Below are 21,985 nucleotides of genomic sequence, written 5' to 3' on the forward strand. Positions count from 1 at the left end.
GAGAGGGAAGGCTCATTGATGGAGGTGGGGAGGGAAGGCTCATTGATGGAGGTGGGGAGGGAAGGCTCATTGATGGAGGTGGGAGGGAAGGCTCATTGATGGGGATGGGTGGGAAGGCTCATTGATGGAGGTTGGGAGGGAAGGCTCATTGATGGAGGTGGGGGGGGGGGGAGACTCATTGATGGAGGTGGGGAGGAAGGCTCATTGACAAGCCCCTCTCTCTGACCAATTATAACAGCGGTTTGTGGAGCCCCGCCCTCTTACCAATCACAAAACTAGCCCTGCGGAGCCCGTTCCCCACCAATCACAGCGCCAGAGCTCGTGAGTCGGGTCTGTAGTTAGTGAACTCTGCAGTGTGATGTCCGGGGACCCGCCCAGAGGAGGGAACACGAAGAACACAGAACCAGGCGGCCCTGACACTGGAGCCGCTCCACTCTTCACCCGCCGCCATTTTTCTACACCCAGCCCGACACACAGAGCCACGCCCATCGCCTTCTAGGGGACGGAGGAGGCGGGACAACCCTGGGGGGTGTGATTGGAGGGGCGTGGTCCCGTTCCCAACTATTTCCTCTTCCGCTCACGCTTTCCTGTCATTGCATCAGAGAGCCGGGTGTGCGGGTGAGAGCTGAGCTCCGGTAGGGTAATACCGGGGGGAGGGGCGGGGCTTCATCACCGGGACACACCCAGAGTTTAAGACACTTTAATATACCCCCCAATGTGTCCCCTATAGACCCCACATGTGTCACCCAACATATGTCACCCCATACAAGGGATTATACCCCTCCCTCACATCTGTGCACCCCCAATTATACCCCAATATGTCCCTCCCACTATGTACCCCAATATGTCCCTACCCCCTCCCACTATTTACCCCCAGCGTGTCCCCTGTACACCCCATAGACCCCAGCGTGTCCCCTGTACACCCCATAGACCCCGACGTGTCCCCTGTACACCCCATAGACCCGACATGTCCCCTGTACACCCCATAGACCCCAATGTGTCCCCTGTACACCCCATAGACCCCGGCGTGTCCCCTGTACACCCCATAGACCCCGGCGTGTCCCCTGTACACCCCATAGACCCCAATGTGTCCCCTGTACACCCCATAGACCCTGACGTGTCCCCTGTACACCCCATAGACCCCGGCGTGTCCCCTGTACACCCCATAGACCCCAATGTGTCCCCTGTACACCCCATAGACCCCGACGTGTCCCCTCTACACCCCATAGACCCCAATGTGTCCCCTGTACACCCCATAGACCCCGGCGTGTCCCCTGTACACCCCATAGACCCCGACGTGTCCCCTCTACACCCCATAGACCCCAATGTGTCCCCTGTACACCCCATAGACCCCGGCGTGTCCCCTGTACACCCCATAGACCCCAATGTGTCCCCTGTACACCCCATAGACCCGACATGTCCCCTCTACACCCCATAGACCCCAATGTGTCCCCTGTACACCCCATAGACCCTGACGTGTCCCCTGTACACCCCATAGACCCCGACGTGTCCCCTGTACACCCCATAGACCCCGGCGTGTCCCCTGTACACCCCATAGACCCTGGCGTGTCCCCTGTACACCCCATAGACCCCGGCGTGTCCCCTGTACACCCCATAGACCCCGACGTGTCCCCTGTACACCCCATAGACCCCGACGTGTCCCCTGTACACCCCATAGACCCCGACGTGTCCCCTGTACACCCCATAGACCCAGACGTGTCCCCTGTACACCCCATAGACCCCGACGTGTCCCCTGTACACCCCATAGACCCCAGCGTGTCCCCTGTACACCCCATAGACCCCGACGTGTCCCCTGTACACCCGATAGACCCCAGCGTGTCCCCTGTACACCCCATAGACCCCGACGTGTCCCCTGTACACCCCATAGACCCCGACGTGTCCCCTGTACAACTTATAGACCCTGACGTGTCCCCTGTACACCCCATAGACCCCGACGTGTCCCCTGTACACCCCATAGACCCCGACGTGTCCCCTGTACACCCCGTAGACCCCGATGAGTCCCCTGTACACCTCGTAGACCCCAACGTGGCCCCTGTACACCCCATAGACCCCGGCGTGTCCCCTGTACACCCCATAGACTCCGGCGTGTCCCCTGTACACCCCATAGACCCCGGCGTGTCCCCTGTACACCCCATAGACCCCAGCGTGTCCCCTGTACACCCCATAGACCCCGGCGTGTCCCCTGTACACCCCATAGACCCGACATGTCCCCTGTACACCCCGTAGACCCCGACATGTCCCCTGTACACCCCAACTTGTCCCCTGTACACCCTATAGACCCCAACATGTCCCCTGTACACCCCATAGACCCCAACTTGTCCCCTATACACCCCAATGTTTCCCATTTACACCTCATAGACCCCACTGTGTTCCCTATAGACCACAGCGAGTCCTCTGTACACCCCATAGACCCCAACATATGCTATACACCTCGTAGAACCCGACTTGTCCCCTGTACACTCCATAAACCCCAGTATGTCTCACTCAACATATGTCACCCCATAAATGGGATTATACCCCTCCCTCACATCTGTGCACCCCAAAAAATTGCTCCCCCAATGTGAGGAATTATACCCCCATTTGTCCCTCCCCTATGTACCCCTATATGTTCCTCCCCCCATATGTCCCAACCCTCTCCTACTACGTGCACCCATATGTCCCAACCCCCTCCAAATATGTACCCCAATATGTCCCAACCCCTTCCCACTGTGTACCCCAATATGTCCCAACCCCCTCTCCTATGAACCCCTATATGTCCAAACCCCCTCCCCGTGTACCCTAATTTGTCTCAACATCCCCCCTATGTACCCTCATATTTCCCCTCCCACTATGTACCCTCATATGTCCCTACCCCCCTTCCCCTATGTACCCTCATATGTCCCTACCCCCCTTCCCCTATTTACCCTCATATGTCTCTCCCCCTATGCACCCTGATATGTCCTGACCCCCTCCCACTATGTACACCCATATGTCCTAACCCCTTCCCCTACATACCCCAATATATGCTACCCCACTATCAGATATTATGCCCACCACTCCTGTATATCCCCATATGCCCCCCCCCCCCACTCTCGTAGTAACACCATATTCCACAACCCCTCCTCCCCTTCCTAGTATGCGTTGTACCCCCATATTTGCCCCCCCCCCTCATTATATATCCCCCACTCCCGAATACCCCTATGTGATGTGTACCCTTAATACAAGGTGCACCCCCCCCCCCCCCCCATTGTGAGGTATTTAATACCATGTAAAAAAAAAACACCAAAAGAAGTGGTGGGAGGGGTATCTCTGTTGGTGCTGATACCCCGTATCGGGGAGGGGGCGCATGGGAAAATACAAACATGAGACAAAAATACCAAAAGTATACTGCACCCCTGCGGGGGGGGGGGGGGGGGGGGGTACCAAAATTAATTAATTAAATTGGACTGAAAATTACAACAATACCGAGCATGTCCCATAGCCCCCCCCCCCCCCCCACTGGGCGGCCCTAGGATCCCCCCTCTCCCACCAAGGAAGCCTCCCCACACAACCCCCCTCGCTGTGAATGTCCCACCCACACCCCACAACCCCCTGACTCCCCCTAAGATGTGATATAGGAGACCCCATCCCTTTATATAGTATGAGAAGTCCGCTGGATGTAAATATAGGGAATATAAAGTCTACGTCAGGCAGTTAGAGGATTGTAGAGGACCTGCGATTTATATTAATAGGTAATTCAGCAAGATGATGTAAAAACCGCACAGTGTCTCTACTGACCAGGGCCGGGACAAGGGGTGGGCATGAGGGGAGTCTGCCCTTGGGCGCAATGGTTTATTGCAGGGATGGGGGCTCCTTGAACCCTAAGGCAGTGGTCCTCAACTCCGATCCTCAGGGCCCACTAACAGGCCAGATTTTAGGTATTACCTTGGGGAGATGCAGACTAGAATACTGCAATCACTGAGCAGCAAATGATATCACCTGGGATGTATTTCAGTTATTTTGCAAACCTGGCCTGTTAGTGGGCCCTGAGGGCCAGGGTTGAGGACCACTGCCCTAAGGGAAGGGAGGGGGCGCAGTTTGGCATCTTTGCCCTGGATGACTTTGTCCCGGCACTGCTCCTGACTACTGACTCTACACCCGGGTCGCAGCCTGCTTGGAGAGCAATGATCTGCAGTGTGTTAGTCTCACCCCTCCTGCCAGCTTGTGTATCTTTTTCTTCTCTGTGATGTATACGGGAGTATGGCTGCATCAGATAGCACTCCGCCGGTGGAGCCGATGGTCAATAAGCTGCTAACAGGCTGGACCTGGCACACACCTACGAGGCGTGGGGTAACCAGGACAGATTGTTTGGTATCGCCCCGCCTTGCTGCTATAGACACCTTTGTTATAATCACCTTGGTATCTGATACAGACACATTCCTGTACATATCGCAGAGGAGATAGCGACACACGGGCCGGGAAAAGCGGTGAGAATGTTACATTGTTGCAAGCATGCAATCTGCCTGATTTAGACTTTATATTCCCTATATTTACATCTAGCAGACTTCTATATGGAGGGTTCAGGTCTCCTATATTACATCATAGGGCCCGTTATTGGGTTTTAGGGATTGGGGGCGTGTGACTGGTTTCGGGAGGAGTAGAGTGGGGCTTTTTTTTGGGGGGGGGGGATGCTAGGGCTGCTTAGTGGGGGGTCTATGGGACATGCACCGTATTGTTGTAATTTTCAGTCCAATTTAAAGCGGAGTTCCACCCTCAAAAGTGACTTTGGCCCATCCGCTTGCTCTGTGCCACCTGAAAAAGAAATGGATAATGCCGATTTTTTTTATTTTTTGTTTACTTACCTTGTTATTGAAGAAATTATACTTACCTTCCTTCCACTTCCTCCCTCTGCGCCCGCGCCGTCACTTCCTGCTTGCATTGACTCCTGGGAGCTGAACGTCATCGCTCCCAGAAGTCAATGCGCCTGCACTGGCCCCGCTCGTCAGTTGCGGTGCAGGCGCGGCATTCCCTGCTAAACCGCTTCTGGGCATGCAGGGATGACGCGCCTGCCCAGGAAGTGACAAGCGGGGCCGGTGCAGGGCATTCTGGGACCGAAGGGAACGCGCTGCCCCCCCCCCCCCCCCAAAGAGGTGCAGTATCCTTTTTGGTGTTTTGCTGTAGCAGGGGCGAAAATGTGCAGTAATAAACTGGTCAGTGAGTGGTGGTCTTGCTGTACCATGGGGGAGGTGATCGGTCTCAGGTGTGACTCCTGTGTTCCTCCTACAGGCTCCACAATGGCAAATATAAACCAAGTCTCACAGGTAGAGCCCTGTAGACGAGAAGACAATATCTAGAAGGTGTATTACAGCACATCCTACAATGCAGTGGATCGACGCGTTTCACCCATGCTTAGGGCTTCCTCAGGATCCAGATGTGTAGCAGGCTTTCTCAGAAAGTATATATACACCCTCAATTTGTATGAATTTTTATATAATATGTGGTGGTTTATATTATGAGTACGATACCAATAAAGTCATCTTATAGCCCACAGTAACCAACCCCCTTTGGGGTATTTGGTGGTCTAATTTTTCTCGAATACTTTGGGATGTAGGTATCATACATAACCTATACTATTTAGCACAATCCTCAAACTAATCACCCTCAATAAAGATACCAAATTATAATTCATCGCCTATAATGGTGTACTCAAAAATATGCGTAGCATATGTGCAGGAAGGAGGAGCTCACAGGCCCCCCCCAAACAAAAGTGAGTGCAAGTGAGTGCAATTCAACCATAGGTGCAAAAACCACAGGGTTCAAAAAACATATAGATACCAAATATCATTCATGGTTCAAAGCTAGATGTCCAATATAAAGAAAATATTCGTGTCATTGTAGGGCGGAATCGCACTGTTCAGCGTCCAGGCTGACAGTAAGCTGGCCAAAAGTGTGATTCCTCCCTACAATGACATGGATATTTTCTTTATATTGGACATCTAGTATTGAACCATAAATGATATTTGGTATCTATATGTTTTTTGAACCCTGTGGTTTTTGCACCTATGTTTGAATTGCACTCACTTTTGTTTGGGGGCCTGTGAGCTCCTTCCTGCATATATGCTCCGCATATTTTTGAGCACACCATTATAGGGGGGTCTGTGGCGTGGTCGATGAATTATAGTTTGGTATCTTTATAGAGGGTGTATATATATTTTTTGAGAAAGCCTGCTACACATCTGGATCCTGAGGAAGCCCTAAGTATGGGTGAAACGCGTCAATCCATTGCATTTATTATCTTGTCATTAATAAAATTTATATTTGTATAATTTTGTATTTTCTCTAACTGTTAGTCTTTGGACACACTAAAATCCCCATTCTCCTCGCCGACAGGGCTCTACCTGTGAGACTCGGTTTACTTTTGGCTTCTAATTTACAGGGGATTGTGCCGGTACTCTTTTTGGATAAATAATTACTCTCCACCCAATTTCCACAGGCTCCACAATGGATCATCAAGTTCCAGAGACGATAAATTTCCCGGCCGAGGAGGAGAAGATTCTGGAACTGTGGAAATCACTGGACTGTTTCCAGGAGTGCCTAAAGCAATCCAAGAATAAACCCAGGTGAGACCATGGCTGCTCCGTCCACACAATAATAAACCCAGGTGAGACCATGGCTGCTCCGCCTACACAATAATAAACCCAGGTGAGACCATGGCTGCTCCTCCCACACAATAATAAACCCAGGTGAGACCATGGCTGCTCCGCCTACACAATAATAAACCCAGGTGAGACCATGGCTGCTCCGCCCACACAATAATAAACCCAGGGGAGACCATGGCTGCTCCGCCTACACAATAATAAACCCAGGTGAGACTATGGCTGCTCCGCCCACACAATAATAAACCCAGGTGAGACCATGGTTGCTCCACTCACACAATAAACCCAGGTGAGACCATGGCTGCTCCACTCACACAATAATAAACCCAGGTGAGACCATGGCTGCTCCGCCCATACAATAATAAACCCAGGTGAGACCATGGCTGCTCCGCCCATACAATAATAAACCCAGGTGAGACCATGGCTGCTCCGCCCACACAATAATAAACCCAGATGAGACCATGGCTGCTCCATCCACACAATAATAAACCCAGGTGAGACCATGGCTGCTCCATCCACACAATAATAAACCCAGGTGAGACCATGGCTGCTCCGTCCACACAATAATAAACCCAGGTGAGACCATGGCTGCTCCGCCTACACAATAATAAACCCAGGTGAGACCATGGCTGCTCCTCCCACACAATAATAAACCCAGGTGAGACCATGGCTGCTCCGTCCACACAATAATAAACCCAGGTGAGACCATGGCTGCTCCGCCTACACAATAATAAACCCAGGTGAGACCATGGCTGCTCCCACACAATAATAAACCCAGGTGAGACCAAGGCTGCTCCGTCCACACAATAATAAACCCAGGTGAGACTATGGCTGCTCCATCCACACAATAATAAACCCAGGTGAGACCATGGCTGCTCCGCCTACACAATAATAAACCCAGGTGAGACCATGGCTGCTCCGCCCACACAATAATAAACCCAGGGGAGACCATGGCTGCTCCGCCTACACAATAATAAACCCAGGTGAGACTATGGCTGCTCCGCCCACACAATAATAAACCCAGGTGAGACCATGGTTGCTCCACTCACACAATAAACCCAGGTGAGACCATGGCTGCTCCACTCACACAATAATAAACCCAGGTGAGACCATGGCTGCTCCGCCCATACAATAATAAACCCAGGTGAGACCATGGCTGCTCCGCCCATACAATAATAAACCCAGGTGGGACCATGGCTGCTCCGCCCACACAATAATAAACCCAGATGAGACCATGGCTGCTCCATCCACACAATAATAAACCCAGGTGAGACCATGGCTGCTCCATCCACACAATAATAAACCCAGGTGAGACCATGGCTGCTCCGCCCATACAATAATAAACCCAGGTGAGACCATGGCTGCTCCGCCCACACAATAATAAACCCAGGTGAGACCATGGCTGCTCCATCCACACAATAATAAACCCAGGTGAGACCATGGCTGCTCCGCCCATACAATAATAAACCCAGGTGAGACCATGGCTGCTCCGCCCACACAATAATAAACCCAGATGAGACCATGGCTGCTCCATCCACACAATAATAAACCCAGGTGAGACCATGGCTGCTCCATCCACACAATAATAAACCCAGGTGAGACCATGGCTGCTCCGCCCATACAATAATAAACCCAGGTGAGACCATGGCTGCTCCGCCCACACAATAATAAACCCAGGTGAGACCATGGCTGCTCCGCCCACACAATAATAAACCCAGGTGAGACCATGGCTGCTCCTCCCACACAATAATAAACCCAGGTGAGACCATGGCTGCTCCACCCACACAATAATAAACTCAGGTGAGACCATGGCTGCTCCATCCACACAATAATAAACCCAGGTGAGACCATGGCTGCTCCGCCCACACAATAATAAACCCAGGTGAGACCATGGTTGCTCCGCCCACACAATAATAAACCCAGGTAAGACCATGGTTGCTCCGCCCACACAATAATAAACCCAGGTGGGACCATGGCTGCTCCACCCACACAATAATAAACCCAGGTGAGACCATGGCTGCTCCGCCCACACAATAATAAACCCAGGTGAGACCATGGCTGCTCCACCCACACAATAATAAACCCAGGTGAGACCATGGCTGCTCCATCCACACAATAATAAACCCAGGTGAGACCATGGCTGCTCCGCCCACACAATAATAAACCCAGGTGAGACCATGGCTGCTCCGCCCACACAATAATAAACCCAGGTGAGACCATGGTTGCTCCGCCCACACAATAATAAACCCAGGTGAGACCATGGCTGCTCCGCCCACACAATAATAAACCCAGGGGAGACCATGTAGTAATGGGCATACTGGGTGCCATGGCACTGGGCACAATGTATAATGCCCTGTGGTTGCTGGATCTGTATGATGTTACTGCACTCCAGCGTATGATGAAGGGCGTACATTAATACTGTGATGTTAGCATGGGGTATGACGTTGCTGTGTTGTCCCCATAGCCCGGTCACAGTGACACTTGCCAGGACAGGAGGGCATGTGGTGGTCACAACCCTTATTGGCTGAGACCTTGTCTGCGGATCTGTTCTCCTCCTATTTGTAGTACTCAGGTCTGTAGAGTCGGGGAGATGTAAATTTTCATTCTCTCACTTACAGATACACCTTCTACGATGGCCCGCCGTTTGCTACCGGACTTCCACACTACGGCCATATTCTGGCCGGCACTATAAAGGACATTGTCACAAGGTTTGCCCACCAGAGTGGATTCTATGTGGAGAGACGCTTCGGCTGGGACTGTCACGGCCTGCCAGTGGTAAGTTGTCCTCCTAGAATGAACATTGTAGTTCTAGTCTCTGCCCACTACTACTACTTGTGTAACATTGTAGCACCGGTCTCTGTCTCCTCTTCACTGTGTAACATTGTAGCTCCAGCCTCTGACACCTCCTCCTTGTGTAACGTAGTTCCAACCTCTGAAGCCTCCTCCTTGTGTAACATTGTAGCTCCAGCCTCTGCTTCCTCCTCCTTATGTAACATTGTAGCTCCAACCTCTGCCTCCTTCTCCTTGTGTAACATTGTAGCTCCAGCCTCTGCCTCCTCCTTCTTGTGTAACATTGTAGTTCCAGCCTCTGGGAGGGAAGAAAAGAGGAAGCCTGAGAATTATGGTGTACAGCTCAGACGAATGAAACAGCAGACTGTAACATTGTAGTTCCAGCCTCTTTGTGTAACAATATAGCACCAGTTTCCTTCTCCTCCTTGTATAACATTGAACCTCCAGTTTCCTCCCCATTGTGTAACATTGTAGCACCAGTTTCTTTCTCCTCATGTATTATTGCAGCTGCAGGGTCCTCTTCCTCCTCCTCCTTGTGTAACATTGTAGCTCCAGTTTCCTCCTCCTTGTTGTGTAACATTGTAGCTCCAGTTTCCTCCTCCTGTAACATTGTAGCTCCAGTTTCCTTCTCCTCCTTGTGTAACATTGTAGCTCCAGTTTCCTCCTCCTCCTGTAAGATTGTAGCACCAGTTTCCTCCTCCTCCTCCTGTAAGATTGTAGCACCAGTTTCCTCCTCCTCCTCCTGTAAGATTGTAGCACCAGTTTCCTCCTCCTCCTCCTGTAACATTGTAGCTCCAGTTTCCTTCTCCTCCTTGTGTAACATTGTAGCTCCAGTTTCCTCCTCCTCCTGTAAGATTGTAGCACCAGTTTCCTCCTCCTCCTCCTGTAAGATTGTAGCACCAGTTTCCTCCTCCTCCTCCTGTAACATTGTAGCTCCAGTTTCCTCCTCCTCCTTGTGTAACGTTGTAGCACCAGTTTCTTTCTCCACCTCCCGTAACATTGTAGCTCCAGGTTCCTCTTCCTCCTCCTTGTGTAACATTGCAGCACCAGTTTCCTCCTCCTCCTCCTGTAACATTGTAGCTCCAGTTTCCTCCTTCTTGTTGTGTAACATTGTAGCTCCAGTTTACTTCTCCTCCTCCTATAACATTGTAGCTCCAGTTTCCTCCTCCTGTAACATTGTAGCTCCAGTTTCCTTCTCCTCCTTGTGTAACATTGTAGCTCCAGTTTCCTCCTCCTCCTGTAAGATTGTAGCACCAGTTTCCTCCTCCTCCTCCTGTAACATTGTAGCTCCAGTTTCCTCCTCCTCCTTGTGTAACGTTGTAGCACCAGTTTCTTTCTCCACCTCCCGTAACATTGTAGCTCCAGGTTCCTCTTCCTCCTCCTTGTGTAACATTGCAGCACCAGTTTCCTCCTCCTCCTCCTCCTTCTGTAACATTGTAGCATCAGCCTCCCCCTCCTCATTGTGTAACATTGTAGCATCAGCCGCCTCCTCCTCCTCATTGTGTAACATTGTAGCATCAGCCGCCTCCCCCTCCTCATTGTGTAACATTGTAGCATCAGCCGCCTCCCCCTCCTCATTGTGTAACATTGTAGCATTAGTTGATTTTTTTTGTTTTATTACATCGTGGTCTTAGGGTGTTAACAATCTGTTTAGCACAGCGACCTCTAAACATTTCTGTAGCAGTCCTGATACATTGATGATTGTAGCTGTGACTTCTCTCTCCTCCATCAGGAATATGAGATAGACAAGACTCTGGGGATCAAAGGACCTGAAGATGTCGCTAAGATGGGCATCGCCGAGTACAACAAGCAGTGCCGCGGGATTGTGATGAGATACTCTCAGGACTGGGAGGTAAGGGGGTGTGGTCACTGGGGACACCAATAAGAAGTCAGAGTGATCTTTTATTCATTGACCTCTTCCCCCCCCCCCCCCCCTCACACAGGTCAGCGTCACCCGGCTGGGCCGATGGATTGACTTTAAGAATGACTACAAGACCTTGTACCCCTGGTTCATGGAGACTGTATGGTAAGGTCTGGCCTCTCTGAATGAATGAATCTGAATTCTTCCTCCTCCAGAGAACATTGATAGGCCTGTTCAATAAGGCGGTGCTAAGTGAGCGTCCAATCGGAAACCAGATTGTAATTTGTAATTGTTCTTGCTTTGGAGAGCCGGCATGTAGTTTGTTATAGGTATGGCTGCCAATACTGGGGTCTCTTCTAATCTCTTCATCCTTCTTATCAATACTTAGTATAGAAGTGTCTCCAATACTGGGCTCTCTTCTCCTTCATCCTCCGTACCAACGATTAGTAAAAGAGTGTCTCCAATATTGGGGTCTCTTCTCCTTCATCCTCCTTATCAATACTTAGGAAAAGAATGTCTACAATACTGGGCTCTCTTCTCCTTCATCCTCCGTACCAACGATTAGTAAAAGAGTGTCTACAATACTGAGGTCTCTTTTCCTTCATCCTCCTTATCAATACTTAGTAAAAGAGCGTCTCCAATATTGGGGTCTCTTCTCCTTCATCCTCTGTACCAACGATTAGCAAAAGAGTGTCTCCAATACTGGGATCTCTTCTCCTTCATCCTCCGTACCAACGATTAGTAAAAGAGTGTCTCCAATACTGGGCTCTCTTCTCCTTCATCCTCCTTATCAACACTTAGGAAAAGAGTGTCTCCAATACTGGGCTCTCTTCTCCTTCATCCTCCGTACCAACGATTAGTAAAAGAGTGTCTACAATACTGAGGTCTCTTCTCCTTCATCCTCCTTATCAATACTTAGTAAAAGAGTGTCTCCAATACTGGGGTCTCTTCTCCTTCATCCTCTGTACCAACGATTAGCAAAAGAGTGTCTCCAATACTGGGGTCTCTTCTCCTTCATCCTCCTTATCAACACTTAGGAAAAGAGTCTCTCCAATAATGGGCTCTCTTCTCCTTCATCCTCCTTATCAATACTTAGGAAAAGAGTGTCTTCAATACTGGGCTCTCTTCTCCTTCATCCTCCATACCAACGATTAGTAAAAGAGTGTCTCCAATACTGAGGTCTCTTCTCCTTCATCCTCCTTATCAACACTTAGGAAAAGAGTCTCTCCAATAATGGGCTCTCTTCTCCTTCATCCTCCTTATCAATACTTAGGAAAAGAGTGTCTTCAATACTGGGCTCTCTTCTCCTTCATCCTCCTTATCAACGATTAGTAAAAGAGTGTCTCCAATACTGGGATCTCTTCCCCTTCATCCTCCTTATCAACGATTAGTAAAAGAGTGTCTCCAATACTGGGCTCTCTTCTCCTTCATCCTCCTTATCAATAGAAGTGTCTCCAATACTGGGCTCTCTTCTCCTTCATCCTCCTTATCAACGATTAGTAAAAGAGTGTCTCCAATACTGGGATCTCTTCTCCTTCACCCTCCTTATCAACACTTAGTAAAAGAGTGTCTCCAATACTGGGATCTCTTCTCCTTCACCCTCCTTATCAATAGAAGTGTCTCCAATACTGGGATCTCTTCTCCCTCACCCTCCTTATCAATAGAAGTGTCTCCAATACTGGGCTCTCTTCTCCTTCATCCTCCTTATCAACAATTAGTAAAAGAGTGTCCCCAATACTGGGATCTCTTCTCCTTCATCCTCCGTACCAACGATTAGTAAAAGAATGTCTACAATACTGAGGTCTCTTCTCCTTCATCCTCCTTATCAATACTTAGTAAAAGAGTGTCTCCAATATTGGGGTCTCTTCTCCTTCATCCTCCTTATCAATACTTAGGAAAAGAGTGTCTCCAATACTGGGCTCTCTTCTCCTTCATCCTCCTTATCAACGATTAGTAAAAGAGTGTCTCCAATACTGGGCTCTCTTCTCCTTCACCCTCCTTATCAACACTTAGTAAAAGAGTGTCTCCAATACTGGGCTCTCTTCTCCTTCATCCTCCTTATCAACGATTAGTAAAAGAGTGTCTCCAATACTGGGATCTCTTCTCCTTCATCCTCCTTATCAACGATTAGTAAAAGAGTGTCTCCAATACTGGGATCTCTTCTCCTTCACCCTCCTTATCAATAGAAGTGTCTCCAATACTGGGATCTCTTCTCCTTCACCCTCCTTATCAATAGAAGTGTCTCCAATACTGGGCTCTCTTCTCCTTCACCCTCCTTATCAATAGAAGTGTCTCCAATACTGGGATCTCTTCTCCTTCACCCTCCTTATCAATAGAAGTGTCTCCAATACTGGGCTCTCTTCTCCTTCATCCTCCTTATCAACACTTAGGAAAAGAGTATCTCCAATAATGGGCTCTCTTCTCCTTCATCCTCCTTATCAATAGAAGTGTCTCCAATACTGGACTCTCTTCTCCTTCATCCTCCTTATCGATTAGTAAAAGAGTGTCTCCAATACTGGGGTCTCTTCTCCTTATCAGCACTTAGTTTAGCCTTCCAGAGATGAAGGTAACGTGCTTGTCTTTATTTTGGATCTCAGGCCTGCACAGCTGCATGTTTCTTTGTTCTGAATATTTCCCCCTCACTTCTGTCCCATAGTCAGTAGTCACTGCTGCAGGAACTGTAGTGAATTCTCATTAATGGGGACACTCATACACCTTTAGTAGAATGGGGAAGGCCCAGAACTTCTGTCAGGTTTTTATTGTTGCCTGCATCTTCTATTGGGAGGTTTGTCCTTGCTTCTTGTCCCACAGCAGTAGTCACAGGGAGAGGAAGTGAGGTGAAATCTGCTCAATGGGGACTGAACAGATGAAACCTGCAAAAACACTATTGTCAAAAGTATTGGGACGCCTGCCTTTACACCCACATGAACTTTAATGGCATCCCAGTCTTAGTCCGTAGGGTTCAATATTGAGTTGGCCCATCCTTTACAGCTTCAACTCTTCTGGGAAGGCTGTCCACAAGGTTTAGGAGTGTCTATGGGAATGTTTCACCATTCTTCCAGAAGAGCATTTGTGAGGTCAGGCATTGATGTTGGATGAGAAGGCCTGGCTCGCAGTCTGCGCTCTAATTCATCTCAAAGGCATTCTATCAGGTTGAGGTCAGGACTCTGTGCAGGCCAGTCAGGTTCTTCCACCCCAAACTTGTTCATCCGTGTCTTTATGGACTTTGCTTTGTGCATTGGTCCAAATCATTTGGTGGAGGAGGAATTATGGAGTGGGGGTGTTTTTAAGGGGTTGGGCTTGGCCCTCTAGTTCCAGTGAAGGGAACTCTTAAGGCGTCAGGAGTGCCAAACTAAAACAGATCAGGAGTCCTCCCTTTACAATAAACTGCACAAATGAGGAATATAGGAGCTATTCATACATACTGTGTGTAGCCAATTTACCTACCAACATGTCTTTGGAGTGTTGGAGGAAACCCACACAGGCACAGAGAGAACATGCAAACTCCATGCAGGTAGTGCTATGGTTGGGATTTGAACCGACAACCCTAGCGCTGGCAGACGGAAGTGCTAACTACTCAGCCACTGTGCTGCTCACAGGCCTCTCTGCTGGTGACGGTAACAGAAGGTCACCTGCATGCAGCAGTGACTCCACCTCGGTGTCATGTAGAGTTAGTCCGGGTGATGAGGCGGATTCTATAGCTGCAGCCAGTTCATTGATGTATTTGTTAGAGAGAGAGTTGGGCTTAGACTGCAGCCCTGTCTATCTCCATGGGCTTTTCCTAGTCACCTTTACACAGAACAGCTCTTCTCAGTATATGAGATCTTGTTTGCCTCCTATTCCACTCCTGTAGTTTGAGGAACAAATCTGGCTGATTTACTGAATTTAATTCCACAAAGCAGCCCAATTTTTTCCTCTGGTTTGTATTGTGGACATGGTTCTTAAAGAGGCTGTGCAGGGTGTGGATGTCTTCTGTCTCTCGCCTCTCTTTGTTGCCACCCTTCCCACTTTTTTGCCTCGCTCGCCCTTGCTAGATTGTTCTTGCCCTCACTCTTTCTCTTGCCCTCGCTAGATTGTGCTCTCACTCACACTCTCTCTCTCCCTGGTCCTTACTTTCCCCCACCTCTCTCCGTCGCCACTGCCCTTGCGCTCTCTCTTGGCCCTTGCGCTCTCTCTTGGCCCTTGCGCTCTCTCTTGGCCCTTGCGCTCTCTCTTGGCCCTTGCGCACTCTCTTGGCCCTTGCGCACTCTCTTGGCCCTTGCGCACTCTCTTGGCCCTTGCGCACTCTCTCTTGGCCCTTGCGCACTCTCTCTTGGCCCTTGCGCACTCTCTCTTGGCCCTTGCGCACTCTCTCTTGGCCCTTGCGCACTCTCTCTTGGCCCTTGCGCTCTCTCTTGCCCTTGCGCGCTCTCTCTCTCCTCGCCCCCCCCCCCCCAATCTTCACTTGCTCCCTCTTTCTCGCTATCTCTTTCTTTCTCTCCCTCTCTCTCTCCTTTTCTCGCACTTTTTCTTTCTGTCTCCCCCCCCCCCCCCCTCTCGCTTTCTCTCTCGCTCGCCTTCTCTCTCTCGCTTTCTCTCCCTCTTTCCCGCTTTCTCTTTCCCGCTTTCTCTTTCACACTTTCTTTCTCTCTCTTGCACTTTCTCTTTCTCTCTCTCTTGCGCTTTCTCTTTCCCTTGCTTGTGCTTTCTCTTTCTCTCGCTTGTGCTTTCTCTTTTTCTCTCTTACGCTTTCTCTTTCTCTCTCTTGCGCTTTCTCTTTCTCTCTCTTGCACTTTCTCTTTCTCTCTCTTGCGCTTTCTCTTTCTCTCTCTCGCGCTTTCTCTCTTGCAATTTCTCTCTCTTGCGCTTTCAATTTCTCTCTCTTGCGCTTTCAATTTCTCTCTCTTGCGCTTTCTCTTTCTCTCTCTCTTGCGCTTTCTCTTTCTCTCTCTTGCGCTTTCTCTTTCTCTCTCTTGCGCTTTCTCTTTCTCTCTCTTGCGCTTTCTCTTTCTCTCTCTTGCGCTTTCTCTTTCTCTCTCTTGCGCTTTCTCTTTCTCTCTCTTGCGCTTTCTCTTTCTCTCTCTTGCGCTTTCTCTTTCTCTCTCTTGCGCTTTCTCTTTCTCTCTCTTGCGCTTTCTCTTTCTCTCTCTTGCGCTTTCTCTTTCTCTCTCTTGCGCTTTCTCTTTCTCTCTCTTGCTCTTTCTCTCTTGCGCTTTCTCTTTCTCTCTCTTGCGCTTTCTCTTTCTCTCTCTTGCACTTTCTCTTTCTCACTCTTGCGCTTTCTCTCTCGCGCTTTCTCTCTTGCAATTTCTCTCTCTCGCGCTTTCAATTTCTCTCTCTTGCGCTTTCTCTTTCTCTCTCTTGCGCTTTCTCTTTCTCTCTTGCGCTTTCTCTTTCTCTCTTGCGCTTTCTCTTTCTCTCTCTTGCGCTTTCTCTTTCTCTCTCTTGCGCTTTCTCTTTCTCTCTCTTGCGCTTTCTCTTTCTCTCTCTTGCGCTTTCTCTTTTTCTCTTGCGCTTTCTCTTTCTCTCTTGCTCTTTCTCTTTCTCTCTTGCGCTTTCTCTTTCTCTCTCTTGCGCTTTCTCTTTCTCTCTCTTGCGCTTTCTCTTTCTCTCTCTTGCGCTTTCTCTTTCTCTCTCTTGCGCTTTCTCTTTCTCTCTCTTGCGCTTTCTCTTTCTCTCTCTTGCGCTTTCTCTTTCTCTCTCTTGCGCTTTCGCTTTCTCTCGCTTTCGCTTTCTCTTTCACGCTTTCTCTTTCTCTCTTGCGCTTTCTCATTCTCTCTCTCTCCTTCGCTTTTTTCCCACTCCAGTTTTGGGAATTTAGGAAATATGTTGTGCGGTTTGGGTAATCTTCCCAGCAGACATACTGCTAGGGCTAGACAGTACTTAGCTGATGCCTGACTCAGACACCTTTGCTCTGTGGGTATGGGGTGGAAGTGGGGGGGGGGGGGGATGCATGGTTATATTGGTTTTGTTTTATCAGAACTGTGTATAAACTCTAAATAAAATGTTGATTAAAGGAATTTTAGGAACTTGTTTCCACCGACAATGAAACTTTCACCATAAAATTTTGTACAAACTGCATCCAACCTGCAAGTTTTGTGTGGATTCCTCTGCTGAGCTCCATTATTCTCCTATTATTATCAGGTGGGTCTTCAAGCAGCTGTATGATAAAGGATTGGTGTACCGCGGGGTTAAAGTAATGCCATTCTCCACCGCCTGTAACACACCGCTATCCAACTTTGAATCCCACCAGAACTACAAGGTACGTTTCCTTATGTTGGCGCTGTGTGCAATGGGCTGCGCAGTGTTCAGATAACTGAAGAATCCTCTTTGTGTTTATAACTCAGGATGTTCAGGATCCCTCTGTCATTGTCACCTTTCCCTTACTGGATGAGCCCACCGTGTCACTGGTAGCATGGACGACCACACCTTGGACTCTGCCCAGCAACTTGGCACTGTGCGTCAATCCAGAACTGATCTACATTAAGCTGAGAGGTGAGTGGGGCATGAACTGTTCTGTCTGGGTTCATGGAAGTCTCCTTCATCCTGGAGAAGAGATGAACTCTTCTATTACTGTTTGCAGATAAATCCACTGGAAATGTCTATATACTGATGGAAGCCAGACTGTCTGCACTGTTCAAGGCTGAAGATGAGTATGAAGTCCTGGAAAGGTATGGAAAGGTCCCCCCCAGTCTGCTCCATGTCATTTACAAAATTCATGTATATAAAGGTGGAGTCAGGGACTAGGATTTACCGTTACACTGCTATACAAGGCGGAGTCAGGGACTATGATTTACCTGCACACTGCTATACAAGGCGGAGTCAGGGACAAGGATTTACCTTTACACCACTATATAAGGCGGAGTCGGGGACAAGGATTTACCTTTACACCACTATACAAGATGAAGTCAGAGACTAGGATTTACCTTTACACCACTATACAAGGCGGAGTCAGGGACTAGGATTTACCTGCACACTGCTATACAAGGCGGAGTCAGGGACTAGGATTTACCTTTACACTGCAATACAAGGCGGAGTCAGGGACTGGGATTTACCTTAACACCACTATACAAGGCGGAGTCAGGGACTCAGATTTACCTGCACACTGCTATACAAGGCAGAGTCAGGGACTGGGATTTACCTGCAGAGTACTATACAAGATGGAGTCAAGGACTATGATTTACCTGCACACTGCTATACAAGACAAAGTCAGGGACTAGTATTTACCTGCACACTGCTATACAAGGCGGAGTCAGGGACTAGTATTTACCTGCACACTGCTATACAAGGCGGAGTCAGGGACTAGTATTTACCTGCACACTGCTATACAAGGCGGAGTCAGGGACTAGTATTTACCTGCACACTGCTATACAAGACAAAGTCAGGGACTAGTATTTACCTGCACACTGCTATACAAGGCGGAGTCAGGGACTAGTATTTACCTGCACACTGCTATACAAGGCGGAGTCAGGGACTAGTATTTACCTGCACACTGCTATACAAGGCGGAGTCAGGGACTAGTATTTACCTGAACACTGCTATACAAGGCGGAGTCAGGGACTAGTATTTACCTGCACACTGCTATACAAGGCGGAGTCAGGGACTAGGATTTACCATTACACTGCTATACAAGGCAGAGTCAGGGACTAGGATTTACTTTAACACTGCTATACAAGGCGGAGTCAGGGACTAGGATTTACTTTAACACTGCTATACAAGGCGGAGTCAGGGACTAGGATTTACTTTAACACTGCTATACAAGGCGGAGTCAGGGAGTAGGATTTACCTGTACACTGTTATACAAGGCGGAGTCAGGGAGTAGGATTTACCTGTACACTGTTATACTAGGTTGAGCAAGGGACTAGGGTAGGGCTTACATGTACACCTCTTTACAGGGTTGAGCAAGGGAGTAAGGTTTACCTGTACATCACTATACAAGGTGGAGTCATGTATGAGGATTTAGCTGTGATGGATATTGTGTGTTAATGAATCTCTCTTCCTTTTAGGTTTCCCGGCATCAATCTGAAAGGAAAGAAATATAAACCCCTGTTTGACTATTTTTCCAAGGTATGAATAGTTATTGGAAGAGAATGATTGGTGGGATTGTGATGGTACTGACTGCATAGCCAGATCCTGCTGTATGTGAGAATATTCATGTGTGACTGTAACGTAATTAATAAATATATATATATATAATATACAGTATCTCACAAAAGTGAGTACACCCCTCACATTTTTGTAAATATTTTATTATATCTTTTCATGTGACAGCACTAAGGAAATTACATTTGCTACAATGTAAAGTAGTGAGTGTACAGCTTGTATAACAGTGTAAATTTGCTGTCCCCTCAAAATAACCAACACACAGCCATTAATGTCTAAACCGCTGGCAACAAAAGTGAGTACACCCCTAAGTGAAATGTCCAAATTGGACCCAATTAGCCATTTTCCCTCCCAGTGTCATGTGACTCTTTACTGTTACAAGGTGTCAATGGGGAGCAGGTGTGTTAAATTCGGTGTTATCGCTCTCACTCTCTCATGCTGGTCACTGGAAGTTCAATACACTTTACACTTTATGGCAAAGAACTCTCTGAGGATCTGAAAAAAGAATTGTTGCTCTTCATAAAGATGGCCTAGGCTATAAGAAGGTTGCCAAGACCCCAAAACTGAGCTGCAGCACGGTAGCCAAGACCATACAGCAGTTTAACAGGACAGGGTCCACTCAGAACAGGCCTCGCCATGGTCGACCAAAGCAGTTGGGTGCACGTGCTCAGCGAAATACCTAGAGGTTGTCTTTGGGAAATAGATGTATGAGTGCTGCCAGCATTGCTGCAGAGGTTTAAGGGGTGGGGGGTCAGCCTGTCAGTGCTCAGACCATAAGCCACACACTGCATCAAATTGGTCTGTATGGCTGTCGTCCCAGAAGGAAGCCTCTTCTTATGACGATGCACAAGAAAGCCCGCAAACAGTTTGCAGAAGACAAGCAGACTAAGGACATTGATTACTGGAACCATGTCCTGTGGTCTGATGAGACCAAGATAAACTTATTTGGTTCAGATGGTGTTAAGCGTGTGTGGCGGCAACCAGGTGAGGAGTACAAAGACAAGTGTGTCTTGCCTACAGTCAAGCATGGTGGTGGGAGTGTCATGGTCTGGGGCTGCCGGCACTGGGGAACTACAGTTTATTAAGGGAACCATGAATGCCAACATGTACTGTGACATACTGAAGCAGAGCATGATCCCCTTCCCTTTGGAGACTGGGCCGCAGGGCAATATTCCAACATAAAGACCCCAAACACATCTCCAAGATGACCACTGCCTTGCTATAGAAGCTCAGGGTAAAGGTGATGGACTGGCCAAGCATGTCTCCAGACCTAAACCCTATTGAGCATCTGTGGGACATCCTGAAATGGAAGGTGGAGGAGTGCAAGGTCTCTAACATCCACCAGCTCCGTAATGTCGTCATGGAGGAGTGGAAGAGGACTCCATTGGCAACCTGTGAAGCTCTGGTGAACTCCATGCCCAAGAGGGTTAAGGCAGTGCTGGAAAATAATGGTGGCCACACAAAATATTGACACTTTAGGCCAAATTTGGACATTTTCACTTAGGGGTGTACTCACTTTTGTTGCCAGCGGTTTAGACATTAATGGCTGTGTGTTGAGTTATTTTGAGGGGACAGCAAATTTACACTGTTATACAAGCTGTACACTCACTACTTTACATTGTAGCAAAGTGTCATTTCTTCAGTGTTGTCACATGAAAAGATATAATAAAATATTTACAAAAATGTGAGATGTGTACTCACTTTTGTGAGACACTGTGTGTGTGTGTGTGTATATATATATATATATATATATGTATATATATTTATATATTAAAATATGCACTTGTTTTAGTTAGATATGGATGAATTAATGCTTGGACTTGTATGTGATATGTATTCCTTGTGTATGCTATGAGGTCTTGTAATGAATCTGATGATGTGATTGGTGTTTTCAGGCAGCGGACAGGGGGGCATTCACTGTTCTCTTTGACAATTATGTAAAATCAGAAGACGGCACTGGGGTGGTACATCAAGCTCCATACTTTGGCGCAGTGAGTATGAACTGAAATATCTGTTTTTCTTGTGTTGCAAGAATTTGAGTATTCAGCCTTCAGTTGTTATAACTGTATGGACTTACATACTAGTGTTATTATTGCCCCCTATATGTAGTGACATTTACTTTGTCAGACCTGATTGATTTTGAAGCTGACGTTTGCTGGCTGACAGCTGTCTGACTTCACGCTGCATGCTCTCTTCTGGCTCCTGAGTGTGCATACAGTAAAAAAAAAAAAATGTGAGCCTTTGAGTTCTTTGAATTTCATTTAGTGGGCTTGATTTTTTGATACTGGTGTAAAGACAGCATGACTTGTAGCTTGGGGTCAGGGCAGGCTGCCCTGCCCTTTAGGTTCAGACAAAGTAAATAAAATGCTAAATAGAGTAAAACCTTTTGTAAGGCCACACAACAGTAACAGTTGGACTGAACATGAAAACCCTTCTAGAAGCTCGATCATAACTGGTTGTTCAGAGCTTATGCCCTTATGCCATGTGCTAATATGTTAATAGGAAGTTTTAGAGTTGGGTCTGGTTGAGCAGTAAGAAGAAAAAGATGGGGGCTATTGTCTGCAGAAAGCGGGTAGAAGGTCCTGCAGGCAGAAGGTGTTAGGGTCAGCAGAGACCA

General features: G+C 48.2%; 1 protein-coding gene across 2 annotated transcripts in view; it reads left to right on the forward strand.

Annotated features, from left to right (window-relative positions):
- Positions 1-463: 463 nt before the first annotated feature.
- The window catches only part of IARS1 (isoleucyl-tRNA synthetase 1), a 100,933-nt gene continuing 79,411 nt past the window's right edge, over positions 464-21,985 (forward strand). Inside the window, exons 1-10 of one of the 2 annotated variants that reach the window (XM_082265751.1) lie at positions 464-618; positions 6,473-6,599; positions 9,254-9,410; positions 11,158-11,277; positions 11,369-11,451; positions 17,410-17,527; positions 17,613-17,760; positions 17,849-17,936; positions 19,272-19,332; positions 21,264-21,359. In XM_082265751.1, the coding sequence (XP_082121877.1) occupies positions 6,481-6,599; positions 9,254-9,410; positions 11,158-11,277; positions 11,369-11,451; positions 17,410-17,527; positions 17,613-17,760; positions 17,849-17,936; positions 19,272-19,332; positions 21,264-21,359 (990 nt within the window). In that variant the 5' untranslated portion in view covers positions 464-618; positions 6,473-6,480. Of the gene's footprint in view, positions 636-6,472; positions 6,600-9,253; positions 9,411-11,157; positions 11,278-11,368; positions 11,452-17,409; positions 17,528-17,612; positions 17,761-17,848; positions 17,937-19,271; positions 19,333-21,263; positions 21,360-21,985 lie in introns of both variants that reach the window. The other variant, XM_082265752.1, reaches the window with a different exon arrangement.

Source organism: Pelophylax lessonae (genome assembly GCF_965119305.1).
Source record: "Pelophylax lessonae genome assembly, chromosome: 8".
In the NCBI taxonomy this organism is placed as follows: Eukaryota; Metazoa; Chordata; class Amphibia; order Anura; family Ranidae; genus Pelophylax; species Pelophylax lessonae.